Genomic DNA, 20,576 nt, shown 5'->3' with positions numbered 1-20,576 from the left:
AGGTACGCAAATTGGAAGGACCACTTCACCAACAAAGAGTCACTGAAGGTTGCTTCAGAATCCCCAGAGTTGGACTGTAACACCATAGTGTGATAGAGTCAGAAGGCCATGAGGGTCACCTCAGGAGGGGCCCCCCCTGCTCACCAGGAGATGAAACCTCTCTTGGGGAAGAGACTAGTCCCCGGAATGCACGTCGTGACGGCTGAGGACTCCCGCTTCCCAATGGAGAGCACCTGAAATGAACGCTGTCGAGATGGTCGGGAGGAGACCCTCGGACAATGTCCGAATGTATGACATACCTGACATTGCCACCCAATGAACAGTATTGCTAAAAAGGAAGCCACTGTTCTGACCCTGTCGGACTTAACTTTTTCAGGGTCACCGGGAAACAAGGGCTATGCCAGAGTGAAGGCCCAAGACAGGCTAAAGTTCCAACAAGTTAATTGACAGGGTGGAATCAACAGACATCCAACTGCACTGAAATGGATGCGAACCAGACACAGTCCTTAACAAAGAATACCCTGGACGAGATGGCCATAGTCACCCGAAAAGGGACCGACTTGCCTCCGGGGAGAGCATCATCGTTTGAACAGTGATCAGACAGAAAAAACTTGTTCCATCTGGAGATAAGCCAATTATGGAAAGGCCTGGAATGGAACTAAGCCCATTCCACCCTTCCAAAGGCAGACACTGAATAATGGACCATGCATCCCAGAGTGTAAAGACATATGTCGACTGGGCAGACATCCATGTACTCCTAATGGAAGAGTGGAGATGCCGTCTTATGCCAGAAGAATTCTCAGATTCTGAGAATCCAGCAGGGCTCCTAGGTGAAGAATACCCAGAGAGGGATGCAGGGAGGACTTTTTCCCCATTGAATAAACGTCTGCACCCTGAAGAAGCCACAGTCAACCTGACCCGGCTGTAAAGTACCCCGGTGATCCTGCTAAGAGCAGGAGGCCATCCAGGTACAGTTGCATTGGGATATACTGAACAGAAGAACTGTCAGAAAATCCAAAACGCTGGTAAACCCCTGTGGGGCTGAGAACAGTCCCAACAGGCAGAGCCCGAAAAATTGTAAGTGCTGTGATACAGCAAACCTCAGTCCATGCTGAGGCAAGGTCTCTGTAAGTACCCGTAGGCACGCGTCCTGTATATCCAATGATACCATAAAGTCCCCAGGTTCCAAACATAGTATGATGGAGCATAGGGATTGCCTCCTGAGCCCAGGTAGCTTTAGGAACTGGTTCAGGGAATTTGAGACAGAGAATAGGCCAAAGAGGACCATTCAGCCACCGCACCAGAAAGAAAGCAGAACAACCAGTCCCTCGCTGAGAAAGTGGGGATGGCCCAATTAGCTCCGCTTACTGCAACAACTGTATAGCTTTCTGGATTTGTAAGGCCCTGTTCGGGTCCGAATAAGGGCCTGCGTACCATCACATGGAAATAGGCCGCCTGAGCAAAGAGAGGGCGTACCCTCCTACCCACGTAGCCGCGGCAACTTGACACTAGTACCGGGCGAACTGAGAAAATCGCCATCTCCCCAGTGGTAGGCCTGTTCGTCAGGCTGAAGATATATCCGTAGGTTCAGAAGCAGGATCGGCTGGCAGTCCAGGCCTGCTCGGAACTGGATATGTCGGCCCTTGTAAAGGCCGACAGTCTATGAAAAAACAGACCTTTAGGCTGACCCAGAGGGCAAAAAGACTTAATAGACTTAGTCTGAGGCCCTGTAGTGGGCATAGCTGAAGGCGGTAAATTTGTACTGCCACTGTCAAGGTCAGAACCAAACAAGATCTATACCCTATAGATGGTATCTGCACCTCTGCATTCACAGAGCGCAGCCATAGGGTATTACGGAGGATACAGTCGCAGCCGGAACTCTGAAAGTTAGGAGACTGGTATCCAATATAGGCATGTCCACCTATGACAACTGCATATATTACGTGAGCGACCAAATACATTTGAACCCCAGACGTGTTGGAGGGGAAAAAACATTACAAGTGCATCAGCTCAGTATGCAATAGTATTAACCAACCATGCTATAGCCATGGTAGGATGGGTAACAACCCCTGAAAGCGATACTGATTTCAGGGAGAGTAATCAGACGAGTAACACGCCCATCCACCCCAGGAGGGGCTCGTGATGACCCCCAGGGAATTTGGGACAGGAGGCCAAACACTGTTGTAATACCTCGTATCTGGCAACAGCCAGAGTCCCGCCATGCGATCCACCCGCTCCAGAAGGCACGTAATACTGAGGGTGTATGATACAGGTGCAGGTCAACATTCACTTTAACCAGAATGGACCTGCTACCAGCCCTAAAGCAGGGATAATAATACCTGAAATAGGCTTCCCCCCCGTCTAAGAGGGAAAGAGCCCAAAACAGTATCCAGTTCACGGCAGAGCCAACTGGGAAGTAACCACAGGGCGTCAACCACGCCAATTTGCGTTTCGTAGAAAACGACATCCACCCAGGGTGGCTGTTGTGGTAATCCCTGCAAGGGGAATTACAGACTATTGTGGCACCAGGGAGAATTCATATACTCGAAAAACCCCTGCAGGGAGCTATAGTCTGTGTCACAGGGGAAGAGTGCAAGAAACTGCAAGATACCCTGAGATGAAAAGGGCAGTATGGTGAAGTAACCCCCAGGTGAGGTACAACAATAGGGCCCGCCCGGCGATCCGCAATTGAGAGGATCCCGAGAAAACAAACCGCCCAAGGGGGTCGTGAAAGGGCCCGGCACCCGATGACGCCACATACAGAACCCTTTAAGAGTTAAATCCTCCGCACTAACACCTGCAGCACATGGCTTGCAGGATAGTAAAAATGGGTGCAGTATAACGCTCTATCTCCTGGTCAGACATATCTGACCAAGCTTGTCGGAAATATCAAGCAGCGCTATACTGGTCCTGACTGATACTAAAAATTAGCTGCAGGGACCCATTTTCAGCGTATGCAACACACAGTTCCACTCAAAATATGGCAACGTGCAGCACGCAACAGTATGTGACAAACCTCACAAATATTAACAAGTATATAAATGTGAGGTCTCAGAACCACCCCAAGCACAGCTGTATTAGGGCAGATAAAGAAAAGGGATAGATATACACTGACAGGTGAGAGAATAAAGTACAGACAGTCAGCACTAGCATAAGTCACATACAATGCAGATATATACATATATACTTAAACATGTCATATAATATACTGCACTATTACACTGCATGCAACTTACCCAGATTCAGTGTCTGGGAAGGCTACAGCGCTGTGTACACTGACCTAGTGGTGAGGTACGCAGGGGGACTGGACCAACTGCCATCTCCGGAGATTTCTGCTGCACCACAGAGAAATGGCCGCCTGGAGACCTCAGAAGAAGTGTGGCCCGCGGAGGAAGCAGCTCAGCGACGCCAGACTATGGATACTGAAAGGCGCGCTGAGCTGAGGGGAGGAGCCGCTGTAGCAGGAAAGGGTGCCTCCCCTGGCCGGCTATTAACCCCCGGGTCGCCGGCTCCCTGCACCAAACACTAAGTCCCTGGTGGTCTAGTGGACACACGGGGTATGTGGGGGCCAGCCGCCACTGCCGGCGCCTCCGGTCTGTCCCCAGAGACCGGAGGCACAGGACTGCATTTCAAATGCGCGGATCACCGCAAGCGGTGACCCGCGCCTTACCTGCTCCCTGTGGATCCGGCAGCAGTCCTGGGCGCCCGCAGAGTCCGGCTAGTACAGACTCTGGGATCCCGCTGAGATCCCCAGATCTGTACTGGCATCTCAGCGCCAGCGGGGTGACGGAGCAGCAGCTTAGACGTCCTATGGACAGTCTGACGCTGCCGCTCTGAAGAATCCAAAGGAAAAATAAAAACTTTGTCCTTTAGAAAAAATAAAGCTTAGGGGCTGCTAATCAGCTCCCCACTGCACTAAACGGTGACCCGACTCCGGCCGGGCACCAACTTAAACTGAGGTGCCTCTGGCTGGGGCGCGGGGTTATAGGGAGAGTGGACCCAAGTGCATCCTGGGAGCTAAAAGCTTTAACTGCGTGGTGCCCGGATTTGGTTCCCAACCTATACCCCAAGGTCAACCCTGTGGACCCCCTATGGACCCTGAAGTAGAAAAACGCACAGTCAGTTTGTAATTCAAAGATACTTCTTTCTGGGCTGAGATTGGTGGTTCAGTGATAATTTCATGCAGCACTGCTCAGACCCCACATCACTGCATCACACGGACTGGCACGGAGTTTTCTAAAATGAGGTGTTATCGTGCTGATACGTGTATCTAGCATAATATACTGTAATAAAGATGGTAGAACACATTTATAAATTGTTTTTCAAAAGTGTACTCAGGACTCACACACTGAATAATTTAATCCTTTATTACACACTCAATTACAGCTCTTGATCCATGACAACTATAGCGTACCGAATAACTGGTTCAGTCAGCCAATCAGCGGGTGGTACTACAGACATTGCATTGTCTTTTTTTACGCATCTGTAGTGCAGTTTAGGAAAAGCGACATCTGGTGGACAGAAAGTTGTATTACACTCTCCGGCTGTTCCAGCAATTCTGTAAATATGAATGCGCCTCTATACGCCTCGGCACAGCGCGACTAGCAGGGCGCGCTACATGGCATATGGAGCAAATATGTAGCAGGACACATCTGTATGTGATCTTTGCTGAATTATCTTTTCATAGCCACATTATATTATCTGTATGGATTTTACTGAACTATCTCATAGCCACATATCACTATATCTTGTATGACCTTTGCTAAACTTCTTTATCATATTATTATTAATTCTGTGTGACCTTTGATTCATTTATATCCAAAGCCACTGGTACAGATTGCCCTCATACACCTAGCCTCAATATATCATGTGGCGCAAGACGCCTGGAGCAAGTGAGCTGCACCAAGCCGTGTAGCATCTTTTTCACTCGAATGTGCGTCTTAGTCGCAACATGATGCGACAAAACTGCTTCACGAGACGGCACTGATTCATTTGTTATGCAACACTTGTATATCTGTGTTCTAATGAGTCTAAAGCTATACAGCGGAACTTGACATGGAAGAAAATACCCATGACCTATTGATCAAAGTGCTTTGTGTTTCTATTCAGACTTCATCTTGGTCCAGAATACCAGCCAGATGGCTCCATCCATCCCATCTCAAATCTCAAATCCTTCAATTCACATCTTTATGTAGAGAATTTCTCCTTCACTACTTGCTCCGTCACTGATATGGCCTATCGGCATCAGTGTGGGTCATCTCACTCTTCTCACGACGGCTCCTCTTCACGCAGCAGGAGAGACACTGGGCCTGGTGGACCGGCAGAGGCGGAACTTATTCCATCATAACTGACAGAATGCAGTTCTGGACTACTTTAACCAGCATGCCGGTGTGACAGCTATAAACAGCTGGCGGCCCAGCACCTCATCAATACTGCTCCCATCCAGGCTGTATCTGCCCTTTGGCATTTGCCAGAACTACCAGATGGGCAGTCCAGCCCTGGTTCTGTGTTTTAGTCCTGCCGAACACATCAGTGCTTTTTAATGCAGGACTTGTGACACTATGGGCCTGGTTTAGACTAGAGTAGCACACAATGCCTGTGCCCATGGCGTTGACTCATTTTTTTGCTTCTGTACATGCGCAAAAATCTCTGAAAACTGGAATGGCACATGCATTCTGGGCACTGGCATCTCGACAGCCGGGATATTAATTACATCACAAAGAAATTAGTTACATACATAACTATAGAAAAACTGCCAAGGACACTCTTTAAATGTGAAGACTGATAGGAATTTATATAAAGTAATAACCCCTGCAGAAACACTAACACAAATAGAAGTACTGTACACGGTACACTGAGAATTCTGGCTAGAAAAATGTTCTATTACACACAAGGCACTGGGCCTGATTCAGAGAGGGACAGATTTACACAGCCACACACAAGCGCTGTGCAAATTCTCCACTTCGCATGCAAATACAGAAGGAGTTGTCAGACACCTCCTTGCTGCAGTTGCAATCCCAGCACTGTGACCAACGTCAATGGTCTCTATTCAGGCGTTCAGTTGAACACCTTGTTATCCACTACCTAAAGTAGTGAATAAAATAAAAAATCCTAAACAGCAGAAAAAACTGTGTCCTACTCCATTGGCAAAAAATTAAAATCTGAAGTCTTTCCAGGGGAGGAGCATAGAGGGGGAGGCGTCAGAGATCGACAAGTCTGTAATGTAGTTGTGCCCTGCTCCGACACTAGCAGCAGTGCCTCCCATTATGGATGAAAGAGAAACAAGTATTCTTTTCTTCAATATAATACCAAAACAAAGGCTTCTTTGTCCTTAAACAGAAATTGAAAAATTGAGAAAATTAAATGATAAAATAAATATTATTTAATTAACTTACAGTTAAATCCTCTCCTCTGAAGCCAAATGAGATACAATCATCTCTTCAGTAGTGGGGTCTAATTATAAAGCAGTGACAACCCCTTCTAGGCAAAGTAAGGGGTTATCACTGCTTCCTCCTATTTGATTTCTCCTGTGGTCCCTCTATTTTTGTTGGTTACCACATCCCCATATACAGAGCAGGAACACAAAAAAAAAAGCTCCTGGTGATAATGACGACTTGCTCCAAACCAGACTCAAATGCTGCCAAATGCGAATGGTTGCACTTCTCAAGATACCTGGTAGTAAATACACTATTTTAAAGAGTCATTTATGACCATTTTGCTAAGAACTGTGCCTCAGCCTCAATGGTGTAGACAAGTCATTAAATATTAGTTGTTGTACATTATATGCCACTTTGTATTTTAAAAGTTTTGTCAAACATATCCTTAAAAACAATCGTTATAGAAGTGATAGCTAATATATTTTTTATTTTTACAGACATCCCCAAATGACTGTATTACAACTCTTAGGGCCTCTACACACTAGAACAGTGGTTCTCAAACTCTGTTCTCAGGACCCCACAGTTAACGTTTTCCAGGTCACCCAGCAGGTGCACAGGTGTATTCATTACTCACTTTTAAAAGATCCACAGGTGGAGCTAATATCTCACTTGTGATTCTGTGTGGAGACCTGGAAAACATGCACTGTTTGGGGTTCTGAGGACCGAGTTCGAGAACCTGTGCACTAGAAGATTTTATAAAAGATTTGGCCAGTTCAGATGCATTGGAACGACAAATCGTTAAAATCGTCCAGTGTGTATGCACTACATTGTGTAGTGCATGCTCCCATGGGGTCGTCAGCCGCATCGCCTGACCTTTTGTACATGCAGTCAAATCAGCTGACGATCCTATGCAGCGCTCTATGGCGGGTGCTGGCATATTGTGCAGTCGGGCACCGGATCGCCCAGTGTGTACGGACTGCTCGATATGTCGGCCCGTCGGTAGGGGGGTAGTGTCGTTTAGTGTATACCCAGCTTTACCCTAATCATTTTATATTGCAACACTCTATTTGCGAACAGTGAAAATTATGAAAACCTTAGAATATGAATTTTATTTTTAAATATATATTTCTTTAATTTGTATAACTAGATATGCTTTTGCTTTTTTTTTGTAAACAGGGTGTTAAGGAAATCGTAGATACTTGGGAAAATATGAAATTTATTGTACAGAGATATATAAAGGGCACTCAAGACCGTGGCAGTATATTGGGATCTGTCGATGATATTCTGCAAATACTCGATGACAATGCTATGAACCTCCAAAGTATCTCTGGCAGTCGGTTTGTTGGCCCATTCCTAAATACTGTACAACATTGGGAAAAAATGCTCTCTCTGTTTGGGGAAGTTATTGAAGTAAGTGCAATAAATATTGTTTCACCAGAACCAATTATTTTAGTGCTAAATTATTATTATTTTTTTATTATTGAAGCATTACATGTGTAGCAAAAGAGAAAAAATAATACAGAAGAATACCAGTGGTCAATACTCAAGGTAGACAGTATAAATATTGGTTATATAAATGACAAATGGAACAAAATGTCACAGCGGAGAGCAAGAAAAAATAATACAGAAGTACAAAACCAGTGGTTATTATTCAAGATAGACCGTGTGAACATTGATTCTATAATTAACAAATGAAGCACAATTTCTCAGCGGAGAGAAAATAGAGTGTGTCATATCAGAATACTTAAATGCAAACACACACACAAAAATTAAGCTCTCATCTTTCCTCCCACCTGCCCCAAGGGAGTCTGTCTACATTTTAACATAGAGCCACATACCCATATTAAAGCAAATTAGGATCACCAGCCACGTCTTGGTGAAGATGGCAAGAAGTTTAATGTAAACGTCTAAGAATTTGATCCTTTATTTCTGAAGATAGGGTGTCAATATAGCTCTCCCACATATCAAAAAATTGCTTCGTTTTAGATTCCTTATAAAGAACCACTTCCACACAATTAATTTGAAAAAGATAGAAAAGTTTGGCCTTAAAAATCGATAGGGTGGGGTAGGCTGAGTGATTTCACGTTTGAAAAATGGCTTTGCGAGCTGCAGCACCTACAGCCATCAGCAAGTATCTGCCTACAGGGATGATATGGGGATGAGCGGGGAGAATCCCAAAAACAGCCCACTCGGGTGTCTTAACCTGTAGCCAGAAGCTCTGTAACAAGGTACATTGCTAGAGACAATGGTATAATTCAGCCATGGGGTCCTTGCATCTATAACAATTACGTACAGTCGATTGCCCAATAATAAAGTCTCTATGAGGTAATAAATAAGTTCTGTGCAGAAAATGTAAGGACATTTTGGTATACATTGTAGAAGGCAATAGTTTGCAGGAGCATACATGGGCTATAAGAAAATCCTCCAAAAGTAAATGAGGAAAATTACAGAGCCAGCGTGACAGTCCACAGAGAATAATCTAACCCTTCTCTAAGGTGGGTGTAATATGCAGAGATTGCCTTCTTGGTTAAAGGTGGCCATCATAATAAACTACAGGATTCTGCACGGTAGCCCCAGAGAAGGCTCTAACTGTGGCACTGATCTAATGTTAGGCCTGTAGATACGCCATCGGATAAGCTTCCAAAATGGCAAATTTAGCTACAGCTTCCAGGAGCGTGAGAGTCCTCCTCAGAGTTTCATGTACCATGGTAGAAATGCTGTTCACCCTCCAAATATTATTAGGGGTGTGCACCGGCCACTTTTCGTGTTTTGTGTTTTGGTTTTGGATCTGGATCTTTCTTCGTGTTTTGGATCTGGATTGGTTTTGCCAAAACCACCCTTCCGTGTTTTGGGTTCTGGGTTTTGTGTTTTGGATCTGTATTTTTTTGAAAAAAAGCATAAAAACAGCTAAAATCACAGAATTTGTAGGTTTTTCTGCTCCTATGCTATTATTAACCTCAATAACCTTAATTTCCACTCATTTCCAGTCTATTCTGAACACCTCACACCTCACAATAGTGTTTTTATGTCCAAAAGGTTGCACCGAGGTAGCTGGATGACTATGCTAAGCGACACGAGTGGGCGGCACAAACACGTGACCCATCTAGGCGTGATACTGCAGTGGCAGACAGGATGGCAGTTTGAAAAACTAGGCCCCAAACTGTACATAATGCAAAGAAAAAAAAGAGGTGCAAGATGGAATTGTCCTTGGGCCCTCCCACCCACCCTTATGTTGTATAAACAGGACATGCACACTTTAACAAACCAATCATTTCAGCACAGGGTCTGCCACACAACTGTGGCTGAAATGATTAGTTCGTTTGGGCCCCCACAAAACAAGCTGGCAATTAATGTGTCCCTGCACAAACTGGCTCCACGGAGGCAAGATGTCATCCTCATCCACCGATTCCTCACCCTCTTCAGTGTGTACATCCTCATCCTCACAAAGTATTAACTCGTCCCCACTTGAATCCACCACCACAGGTCCCTCTGTACGTTCTGGAGGCTGGTCTCCCTGGAAGAGCTGATAATTCATTTTGATGAACATCATCTTCTCCACATTCTGTGGAAGCAACCTCCTACGCCTTTCGCTGACAAGGTTCCCGGCTGCACTAAACACTCTTTCGGAGTACACACTGGAGGGGGGGCAACTCAGGTAAAATAGAGCCAGTTTGTACAGGGGCCTCCAAATTGCCTCTTTTTCCTGCCAGTACAGGTATGGACTGTCTGACATGCCTACTTGGATGCTGTCACCGATGTAATCCTCCACCATTCTGTCAATGGTGACAGTATCATATGCAGTGACAGTAGACATGTCAGAAATTGTTGCCAGGTCCTTCAGTCCGGACCAGATATCCAAACTTGGTCCTGCCTGCCCTGCATCACCGCCAGCGGGTTGCTTAGGATACCTAAGTTTTTTCCTGGCAGCCCCAGTTGCAGGAGAAAATGAAGAAGGAGCTGTTGACGTGTCACGTTCCGCTTCAGCTGACAGTGTGTTCACCAGCAGGTCTTTGCACCTCTGCAGGCTTGTGTCGGCCGGAAAGAGAGACACCACATAGGCTTAAAACCTAGGATCGAGCACGGTGGCCAAAATGTAGTGGTCTGATTTCAACAGATTGACCACCCTGGAATCCTGGCAAATCGAATGAAGGGCTTCATCCACAAGTCCCACATGCTGAGCGGAATCGCTCCATCTGAGGTCCTCCTTCACTTTCTCCAGCTGCTTCTGCAAAAGCCTGATGAGGGGAATGACCTGACTCAAGCTGGCAGTGTCTGAACTGACTTCACGTGTGGCAAGTTCGAAGGGCTGGAGAACCTTGCACAACACGGAAATCATTCTCCACTGCGCTTGAGTCAGGTGCATACCCCCTCCTTTGCCTATGTCATAGGTGGATGTATAAGCTTGAATGGCCTTTTGCTGCTCCTCCATCCTCTGAAGCATATAGAGGGTTGAGTTCCACCGCGTCACAACCTCTTGCTTCAGGTGATGGCGGGGCAGGTTCAAGAGTGTTTGCTGGCGCTCCAGTCTTCGGCACGCAGTCGCTAAATGGCGAAAGTGGCCTGAAATTTTTCGGGCCACCCAAAGCGTCTCCTGCACGCCCCTGTCGCTTTTCAGAAAATTCTGCACCACCAAGTTTATTGTGTGAGCAAAACATGGGACGTGCTGGAATTTGCCCAGATGTAATGCCCGCACAATATTGGTGGCGTTGTCAGATATCACAAATCCCCAGGAGAGTCTAAGTGGGGTAAGCCACTGGGCGATGATTTCCCTCAGTTTCTCTAAGAGGTTGTCGGCGGTGTGCCTCTTACTGAAACCGGTGATACACAGCGTAGCCTGCCTTGGAACGAGCTGGCGTTTCTGAGATGCTGCGACTGGTGACGCTGCTGCTGTTGCTGCGTAAGGTGATACATCTACCCAGTGGGCTGTCACAGTCATATAGTCCTTAGTCTGCCCTGTTCCACTTGTCCACATGTCCGTGGTTAAGTGGACATTGGGTACAACGGCATTTTTCAGGACACTGAGGACACTTTTTCTGATGTTTCTGTACAGTCTCGGTATCGCCTGCCTAGTGAAGTGGAATCTAGACGGGATTTGGAACCGGGGACACACTACCTCCAGCAATTGTCTAAATCCCACTGCACTAATGGCGGATACCGGACGCACGTCTAACACCAACATAGCAGTCAAGGCCTCAGTTATACGTTTTGCTTCAGGATGACTGCTGTCGTACTTCATCCTCCTCGCTAAGGACTGTTGGAGGGTCAATTGTTTAGTAAAAGTAGTGGTGTTCCTACTTCCTCTCTGGGATGATGAACGACTCCCAGCAGCAGCAACAGCAGCAGCGGCAGCAGGAGGCGTAGCAATGCAGGATCCTCCAGAGGAATCCGGGATAGGAGAGTCAGTCATGCCAGTGACATGGCCTGCAGGACTACTTCCGATCCTGACTAAGGAGGAAATTGACGAGGAGGGAGTTGATGGTGTGGTTTGCAGGCGCTTTGATACAACAGGACAACAGGATTTAGGTGTCCCTGGACTGCTTACGGTCTTAGCCAAAGTTTCTGAACTTGACAGTAACTTATTATGAACGCGCTGCAGGTGCCGTATAAGGGAGGATGTTCCTAGGTGGTTAACGTCCCTACCCCTACTTATTCCACCTTTACATAAGGTACATATGGCAAGACAGTTGTTGTCCGGATTTGGATAGAAATATTGCAAGACCAAAGAGGTGGAATGTTTGGTCTTCTGCCCAGGCATGACCGTGATGGGCTTTTTCATCCCACGGACAACAACTGTCTCCCCCGGAGCCTGATTTAAACAAACCACATCACCATCAGAATCCTCCTCGCCAACTTCCTCCTCAGCGCCAGCTACACCAGTATCCTCATCCTGTTGTACTTCAACAGTGACATCTTCAATTTGCATATCAGCAAGTGGACTGTGGGTGCTCCTTTCAGCACTTGCAGGGGGCGTGCAAATGATGGAAAGAGCCACCTCTTCCCGTCCAGTGCTGGGAAGGTCAGGCATCGCAACCACCACCACACTTGGACTCTCCTTGGGGATTTGTGATATCTTCTTAGAAAGCACAGTTCTTCGCTGTGCTTTTGCCAGCTTAACTCTTTTGATTTTTTTAGTGGGAGGAGGGCTTCCATCGTCATGTGAAGCTGAACCACTAGTCATGAACATACTAGGGATCGACCTTAGCCGTTCCTTGCCACTCCGTGTCGTAAATGGCATATTGGCAAGTTTACGTTTCTCTTCAGCTGATTTAAATGTTTTTTTCAAGGTCATTTTCCTGAACTTTGTCATTTGGGATTGTATGTGCCCTCTATTATGACATTGGGCATCGGCCTTGGCAGACGACGTTGATGGCATGTTATCGTCTATGTCATGACTAGTGGCAGCAGCTTCAGCACAAGGAGGAAGTGGTTCTTGATCTCTCTCTATTTTATTTTTATCGGAGAAAGTTTGGTCCTCCATTTATGTTATATCGATTTGATATATACGTGCGGCTAAACACAGAAAATATTTCTTTATTTTTGCTGGAGAGTAATGCACTTTGTGGATTACACCAGCCTTTAAGAAATGAGCCAGCCGGCTCTTTACATATGGGACACAGGCGCACGCTTGGCGCTGCTCCTTTGTTGATGCACGTGCGGCTACTGCGCACACAATTCTCAAACACAGAAAATAATTTTTTTTTGGTTTGGACTGGAGTGTACTTTGGGGGTTACAGCACCCTTTAACGGTCAAGCCAGCCGGCCCTTTACTTATGACACAGGCGCAGGCTTGGCACTACTTTGTTGATGCACGTGCGGCTACTGCGCACACAATTCACAAACACACAAAAAATATAATTTTTTTGGTTTGAACTGGAGTGTACTTTGTGGGTTACAGCACCCTTTAACGGTCAAGCCAGCCGGCCCTTTACTTATGACACAGGCGCACGCTTGGGACTACTTTGTTGATGCACGTGCGGCTACTGCGCACACAATTCACAAACACAGAAAATATATATTTTTTTGGTTTGGACAGGAGTGTACTTTGGGGGTTACAGCACCCTTTAATGGTCAAGCCAGCCGGCCCTTTACTTATGACACAGGCGCACGCTTGGCACTACTTTGTTGATGCACGTGCGGCTACTGCGAACACAATTCACAAACACATAAAATAATTTTTTTTTTGGTTTGGACTGGAGTGTACTTTGGGGGTTACAGCACCCTTTAATGGTCAAGCCAGCCGGCCCTTTACTTATGACACAGGCGCACGCTTGGCACTACTTTGTTGATGCACGTGATGCTACTGCGCACACAATTCACAAACACAGAAAATATATATTTTTTGGTTTGGACTGGAGTGTACTTTGGGGGTTACAGCACCCTTTAACGGTCAAGCCAGCCGGCCCTTTACTTATGACACAGGCGCATGCTTGGCACTACTTTGTTGATGCACGTGCGGCTGCTACGCACACAATTCACAAACACAGAAAATATATATTTTTTTGGTTTGGACTGGAGTGTACTTTGGGGGTTACAGCACCCTTTAACGGTCAAGCCAGCCGGCCCTTTACTTATGACACAGGCGCACGCTTGGCACTACTTTGTTGATGCACGTGCGGCTACTGCGCACACAATTCACAAACACAGAAAATAATTTTTTTTTTGGTTTGGACTGGATTGTACTTTGGGGGTTACAGCACCCTTTAACGGTCAAGCCAGCCGGCCCTTTACTTATGACACAGGCGCACGCTTGGCACTACTTTGTTGATGCACGTGCGGCTACTGCGCACACAATTCACAAACACAGAAAATATATATTTTTTTGGTTTGGACTGGAGTGTACTTTGGGGGTTACAGCACCCTTTAACGGTCAAGCCAGCCGGCCCTTTACTTATGACACAGGCGCACGCTTGGCACTACTTTGTTGATGCACGTGCTGCTACTGCGCACACAATTCACAAACACAGAAATTAATTATTTTTTTTTTGGACTGGAGTGTACTTTGGGGGTTACAGCACCCTTTAATGGTCAAGCCAGCCGGCCCTTTACTTATGACACAGGCGCACGCTTGGCACTACTTTGTTGATGCACGTGCGGCTACTGCGCACACAATTCACAAACACAGAAAATATATATTTTTTTGGTTTGGACTGGAGTGTACTTTGGGGGTTACAGCACCCTTTAACGGTCAAGCCAGCCGGCCCTTTACTTATGACACAGGCGCACGCTTGTGTCATAAGCACTTGGGGGGAGCACCCCTGATGGACAGAGCACCCCCTGGACAACACTACAGCACCCCTTTAGGACTGGGACACTGCACAGGACTTTGGAGTGGACACAGCCCCTATTAACAACAGCAGCACAGCACAACACAGCCAGCCCCTATGGACTTTGAAGTAGTGGACAACAGCAGCACAGCACAGCACAGCACAACACTACTCTGCACTACACTACACTACACAGCCCAGCCAGCCCTAACTCCCACCCTCCCTCTTCACTGTCCACAGCCGAGTGAGAAAATGGTGGCGACGCAGGTACCTTATATAGGATCCAAAACCCGCGAGACTCGGAAGGCGGGATGATGACGTTTTGCCTCGATTTCAGATCCGAGTCAGGCGGGAAAAGTCGAGCCTGACTCGGATCTGCCTCGGATCGGGGGGGTTCGGATTTCAGAAATCCAAACCCGCTCACCCCTAATATATATATATATATATATATATATATATATATATATATATATATATATATATATATATATTATAGGATATGAGGCACGACCCTCTTGAAAATCAGGATTAGAAAGAAAAGGGAGATACAAAGATTTGTGTGCATTCAATCCTTGTTTGTGTCGGGGCAAATGCTAAATCTTTGTGGTACTCCAGCATAGTGAATTATCCCTCATATGCCGGAATATCTCCTGATCATGCATGTTTAGGAAGCTGATGAGGACACCATAGGAATTCTCTTTCCAGTGAAGTATTGGGGTCAAATCGTGAGAGTTTTTGAGTCTGAAAATCATACGAGTTTGCATGTTCTCGGACTCTGCTACATTGGCCGAGTTTAAAAAGTGTGAGAGTTTACTGCTAAACTCTCACATTTTCTAACCTCTCACCCTATTAAATTTGGCCCTTAGTGTATATATCCTGCAACCAATCTATAAAATGGCATAATAGAGGGGCATGGGAATAAAGCATAGGATTAGGAAAATGTATCCCCCCATTTGTTAAAGGCTGCTGCAGTTTTAGTAAACTAATCCGAGGCTGCTTCCAGATGAATTTACGAAAGAGGTAATTAATGTGTTGAATATCTTTTTGGGGTGTTTTGGTGCCAAATTCCTAATAGCATTGTGTTGTCTGTTTTACAGGTGTGGATGGTTGTGCAACGAAAATGGATGTATTTGGAGAGCATATTTATCGGTGGAGATATTAGATCTCAGTTACCAGATGAGGCAAAAAAATTTGACAATATTGACAAAATATTTAAAAGGGCAAGTATTCTTTCTGTTGTAGTAGTAATGTTACATAGGATATTTATAGATTTACTAATAGTTTTCAACACTATATAAAGGGCACACTAATTGTCTAATTCATATATCTGTAAAGTAATATTAAGAGATTGATGTGCAATAATCATTTTGTTGCAGGAATCTTTCTAACTGGTTAAGATGCTATAAAATCTGTTTGTATCGTTTAACTTACTTACAGAGCAATTGTTATAATCTCTGCACCACATTCTCTTTATCTGATATCAGAGCAGGGCTGGTTTTAGAGAGGGGCGACCACAGATCAGAGACATAGGTTGAGCTCCAATCATGTTAATAATGTATATACTAGGCATTTACATGGCGGGCAAAGAATGGACTTTTGTAAACATGAGACTGCCAATTGTCCTCTGAATGGTAGGCATGAGGATGAAAAGCTTCATAGCGCCGTGCGCCCCTCACCCAGGGGCAGATGCAGAGGGTGGGTACATTCATTCCGATTGCTCTTCCCTGCACATCAAGCAGGGAGAGGAGACTGCTGTGGACCCAGCACACAGCAGTGTAAGCTGGGCCAGGGAGAGAGGTTGCTGCCGCAGACAGGTAAGAATGAGCCCCTGAGCATATTCACTTTCCTCTACCATGCACTGTTAAGATAGTTTTTATTTTTTAGGTTAAACTGACTTTATTTTAAAATTGATGAATATATTTGTGGTATTCATGTTTTTCCTTGTATCACATGTAATGGTGGGATTTTACATTTTGCTAACATGTAACAACCTTCACCATCACCCACAAATCCTGCTCCAGCTCCCTATTTTGTACTTTCATAAATTATTTTCAAAATGCATAAAATAATGTTCTAAACTTCCTTTACAGATAATGTCAGAAACTGTGAAAGATCCAGTGATAAAGCGATGCTGCCAAGCCTCTAATCGACTGTTTGATTTACAAAATCTAAGTGAGAGTCTTGAGAAATGTCAGAAAAGTTTGAATGATTATCTTGACTCCAAGAGAAATGCTTTCCCCCGATTCTTCTTTATATCGGATGATGAGCTGCTCAGTATACTGGGTAGCAGTGACCCCACTTGTGTACAGGAACATATCATCAAGGTGAGATGTTTCCACTTTTGGAATTAAACACAGCATACGTTGTAGGCATTCAGTATTGCACATAGAACATGTAATATTACTGCTGTAATGACAATGTATTATTTCTGCAATTAAAAAAATATATTATACAGCCTTGGCCAAAAGTTTTGATAATGACACAAGTATTGGTTTTCACAAAGGTTGCTGCTTCATTGTTTTTAGACCTTTTTGTCAGATGTTACTATGGTATACTGAAGTAAAACTACAAGCATTTCATAAGTGTCAACGGCTTTTGTTGACAATTACACTAAGTTTATGCAAAGAGTCAATATTTGCAGTGTTGACCCTTCTTTTTCAAGACCTCAGCAATTCGCCCTGGCATGCTGTCAATCAAATTCTGGGCCACATACTGACTGATGGCCGCCCATTTTTGCCTAATCAATGCTTGAAGTTTGTCAGAATTTGTGGTTTTTTGTTTGTCCACCCACCTCTTGAGGATTGACCACAAGTTCTCAATGGGATTAAGGTCTGGGGAGTTTCCTGGCCATGGACCCAAAATTTCAATGTTTTGTTCCCCGAGCCACTTAGTTATCACTTTTGCTTTATGGCAAGGTGCTCCATCATGCTGGAAAAGGCAATGTTCATCACCAAACTGTTCTTGGATGGTTGGGAGAAGTAATGATGGTTGTCCGGCTGGCATGCAGTTCCTCTTGTGTGCCCTCGCAACTACTCCTTGTGTGTAGTTCTTATGCTATTTTGCTTGTGTGTGTATGTATGTATGTATGTGTGTATATATATATATATATATGTATGTATGTATATATATATATATATATATATATGTATGTATGTATATATATGTAATTAGATGCCCGGCACTCCAACTACAGAATCATCAATAGTCCAGGCGCCCTTCCTGCAGCAAAACAATCTTGTAGCTATATATAGAGAAAAACACTTGATGGTACTCTGGTAATATCAAAATGAAGTAGACCACACAGTAGTGGAGATCAACGTTTCAGAGGCTCTCCCTCTTTTATCAAGACATCATCTCTCTCTTGCATCATTAGAGCAACATGCTTGTTCTGCTTTTTCTTGTATGCTTAGTATGGCTTTAGGGTTTGATTCTTGTTGAGGAGAGGGGTATTGAAGAATAATTTTGCACTGTGCAATAACATACTAAAATATAGGGCCATCAGAAAGTTTTGTTGTTTTTTTGTTCAATACAGAAATCATTTTCACAGCCATATACTGTATCAGAAGTGGGGTGAAGCAACATCTCGGCAGTGATTAGTATTTGGTTGTCCAGCCCTTGGACTTGAGCATAACCTTACAGCACTTAGGCATTGATAAAACTAGGTTCTCTAGAAGAGCTGGAGAGATGATTCTATTCCAGGCCATGATAAGATCTTCAATTAGCTTCCTCTATGTTGTGGGCTTCTTCTTTGAGACCTTGTGCCACAAATTTTCGATTGTGGGACTGTCCTGGCCAATTCAGCATCCTGATGTTAGATTATGCAAACCAGTTATTCACAAATTTTGCTCCATGGCATTGTGCATTGTCCTCTTGAAAGACAAAATCTTTGTCTGGAAACATTTCTTTTGCAGAGGGAAGCATTCTTGTATTGAGTGTTGTGATATATATCGCCGTATTCTTCATCCTTTACACAATTTGAAGACCAGTGGCTAACATGCATTCTCATACCGTGACTTTCACTGGACACTTCACGGTCACACTTAAATACTTGGAATAAAATTATTTGTGTGGAAATCATCGTACATATGGGCTGCTTGATTGCTGTGAAGGCAGAAGTGATTTTGCCACTAAAAATGATTTCCTACCATTGTTTAATGGTCCAGGATCTCTGCTACCCCTTTCACTTCACCCAGGCAAGTCCGTGCTTCCTTTGAAACTTTGTCAGCAGCCCTCCGTCCTTTAAAACTAAACTTCTGAAGTCCTATTTGTGTTGACACACTAGAGACATCCAATTTTGCTTTTGCCGACCATATGGAGAGCAATTCCGGAGGCTTCAAACAAGTGAAGATTATTTAGGATAATGTGCCGCAAAATGCAATCTTGACATGGCAAAGTCTTTCTTCCTCCTGCCTCCTAGATCTTGACAGATTATCAGTAGATCCAGTCTCCATAAATTTGGTAAGTATCCTGGCAACAGGAGACTGGTTACAGCTAATGCTTTCAACAATCTGTCTTCCAAACTATCCCTTTTCCGTATGCATGATCTCCCAAACATGCTTTTTCTGGCTTCATTGTTAACGACACATGGGTAGTACACAATTCAAATATGTCAAAAAGAGTGCTCGTATTGCTGACACTGGGCCTGATTCAAAGGTGCGCATTGTTGCGGCCGAGTCTTTTGCTGCAGCACAACTGCATCTTTATGCTAATGCCACCGCCAATGGGATTCGTACAGAGACACTCACTGTCTGCGGCGCTAATCCACTGTTGCGCATATTAAGACGCATCATAGTCTGCTTCAGCTGCACTATTGGACGCAGCATTGGATATTGCACCAGTGCTATGGCAGTGCAATTTTTCCATCTGAACATGGCTGCGGAGGTCATTGCAACTGCATTGTAGGATGCATTTGCTGATCGCGACACCACGTGCTTCTAGTTAGCCACTCCTATTGTCATTCATAAACACCCACTGAAATTATCTCTATCTAAATCCAAATTTGTTCTGCGCTTCTCTGCGGTAACCATCGAGACACATACGCAGTGTGACTCATACACATGCGTAGACTGAAAACATTGGCTGCTAGCTTGCAGCATCCGCATAGTGTGCACATCTCAACCACTCTCTCATTGGTCAGCTAGTGGCAGCACCTTAATGGTTGATGGTTATCACGGCCCGATGCAAAATGTTTCTGGCTGTAACTTTCCAACAGGCCCAGGTATTGATAGCTGCCAAAATTCCCTACACAAGGATATATAACATTACACTAGAACTTAAAGTAGAATGCAGAAAATGTTGCCTCAAGCTACGAAAAATGCTGAATGCACTAGTGATACTAGGAAAATTTGCACAGTGTTAAATCTGCTGGCATCACCTGAAATATTTACATGGAAACCAATAGCTCCAGGGACTGCTTAATAATCAGTGATCTGTATGGTGTTTTTCTTTATGATGGATATTTACTTGATATTTGTATTCATTCCTTTTGCAAAAGAGATGAAATGTTTAGTTAACCAGTATCTAACTACAACCTACATTATTGCAGATGTATGATAATATTTCATTGCTGAAGTTTCGAGCTGGAGATAGTGGTGAGATGATGGCGACAGGCATGATCTCAGCTGAAGGAGAGGAGATGGCTTTCCGCCAGCCTATAGCAGCTGAAGGTCGTGTGGAGGATTGGATGACTGCTGTATTGCAGGAAATGCGGAGAACCAACAGACTCATTACTAAGGAGGCTATATTTAGATACTGTGAGGATAAGAGCAGGTAGTTTATATATTAAAGTTGTATTCATCATAATACTGTGTATTTCATGGTTCTAGCTTCCTTCTATTTTAATACTTTATAAGAAGGATACATAAGTGATATCTCTTCATTTCTGTATTTTATGGGTCAGCAGTAGACTGCAGTTAATGTTTTATAACATTTTGCA

At 44.6% G+C, this 20,576-nt stretch overlaps 1 protein-coding gene across 1 annotated transcript in view; it reads left to right on the top strand.

The window, feature by feature from the left end:
- The window catches only part of DNAH10 (dynein axonemal heavy chain 10), a 270,391-nt gene that overhangs the window by 129,208 nt on the left and 120,607 nt on the right, over nucleotides 1-20,576 (top strand). Inside the window, exons 27-30 of the mRNA XM_088482144.1 lie at nucleotides 7,554-7,787; nucleotides 15,739-15,861; nucleotides 16,732-16,965; nucleotides 20,187-20,410. Coding sequence (XP_088338270.1) covers nucleotides 7,554-7,787; nucleotides 15,739-15,861; nucleotides 16,732-16,965; nucleotides 20,187-20,410 — 815 coding nt within the window. The remainder of the gene's footprint in view (nucleotides 1-7,553; nucleotides 7,788-15,738; nucleotides 15,862-16,731; nucleotides 16,966-20,186; nucleotides 20,411-20,576) is intronic.

The sequence above is a fragment of the Taudactylus pleione genome, unplaced genomic scaffold (assembly GCF_031769625.1).
Source record: "Taudactylus pleione unplaced genomic scaffold, aTauple2 ptg000282l, whole genome shotgun sequence".
Lineage (NCBI taxonomy): Eukaryota > Metazoa > Chordata > Amphibia > Anura > Myobatrachidae > Taudactylus > Taudactylus pleione.
This window is presented reverse-complemented; position numbering and strand designations above follow the sequence as displayed.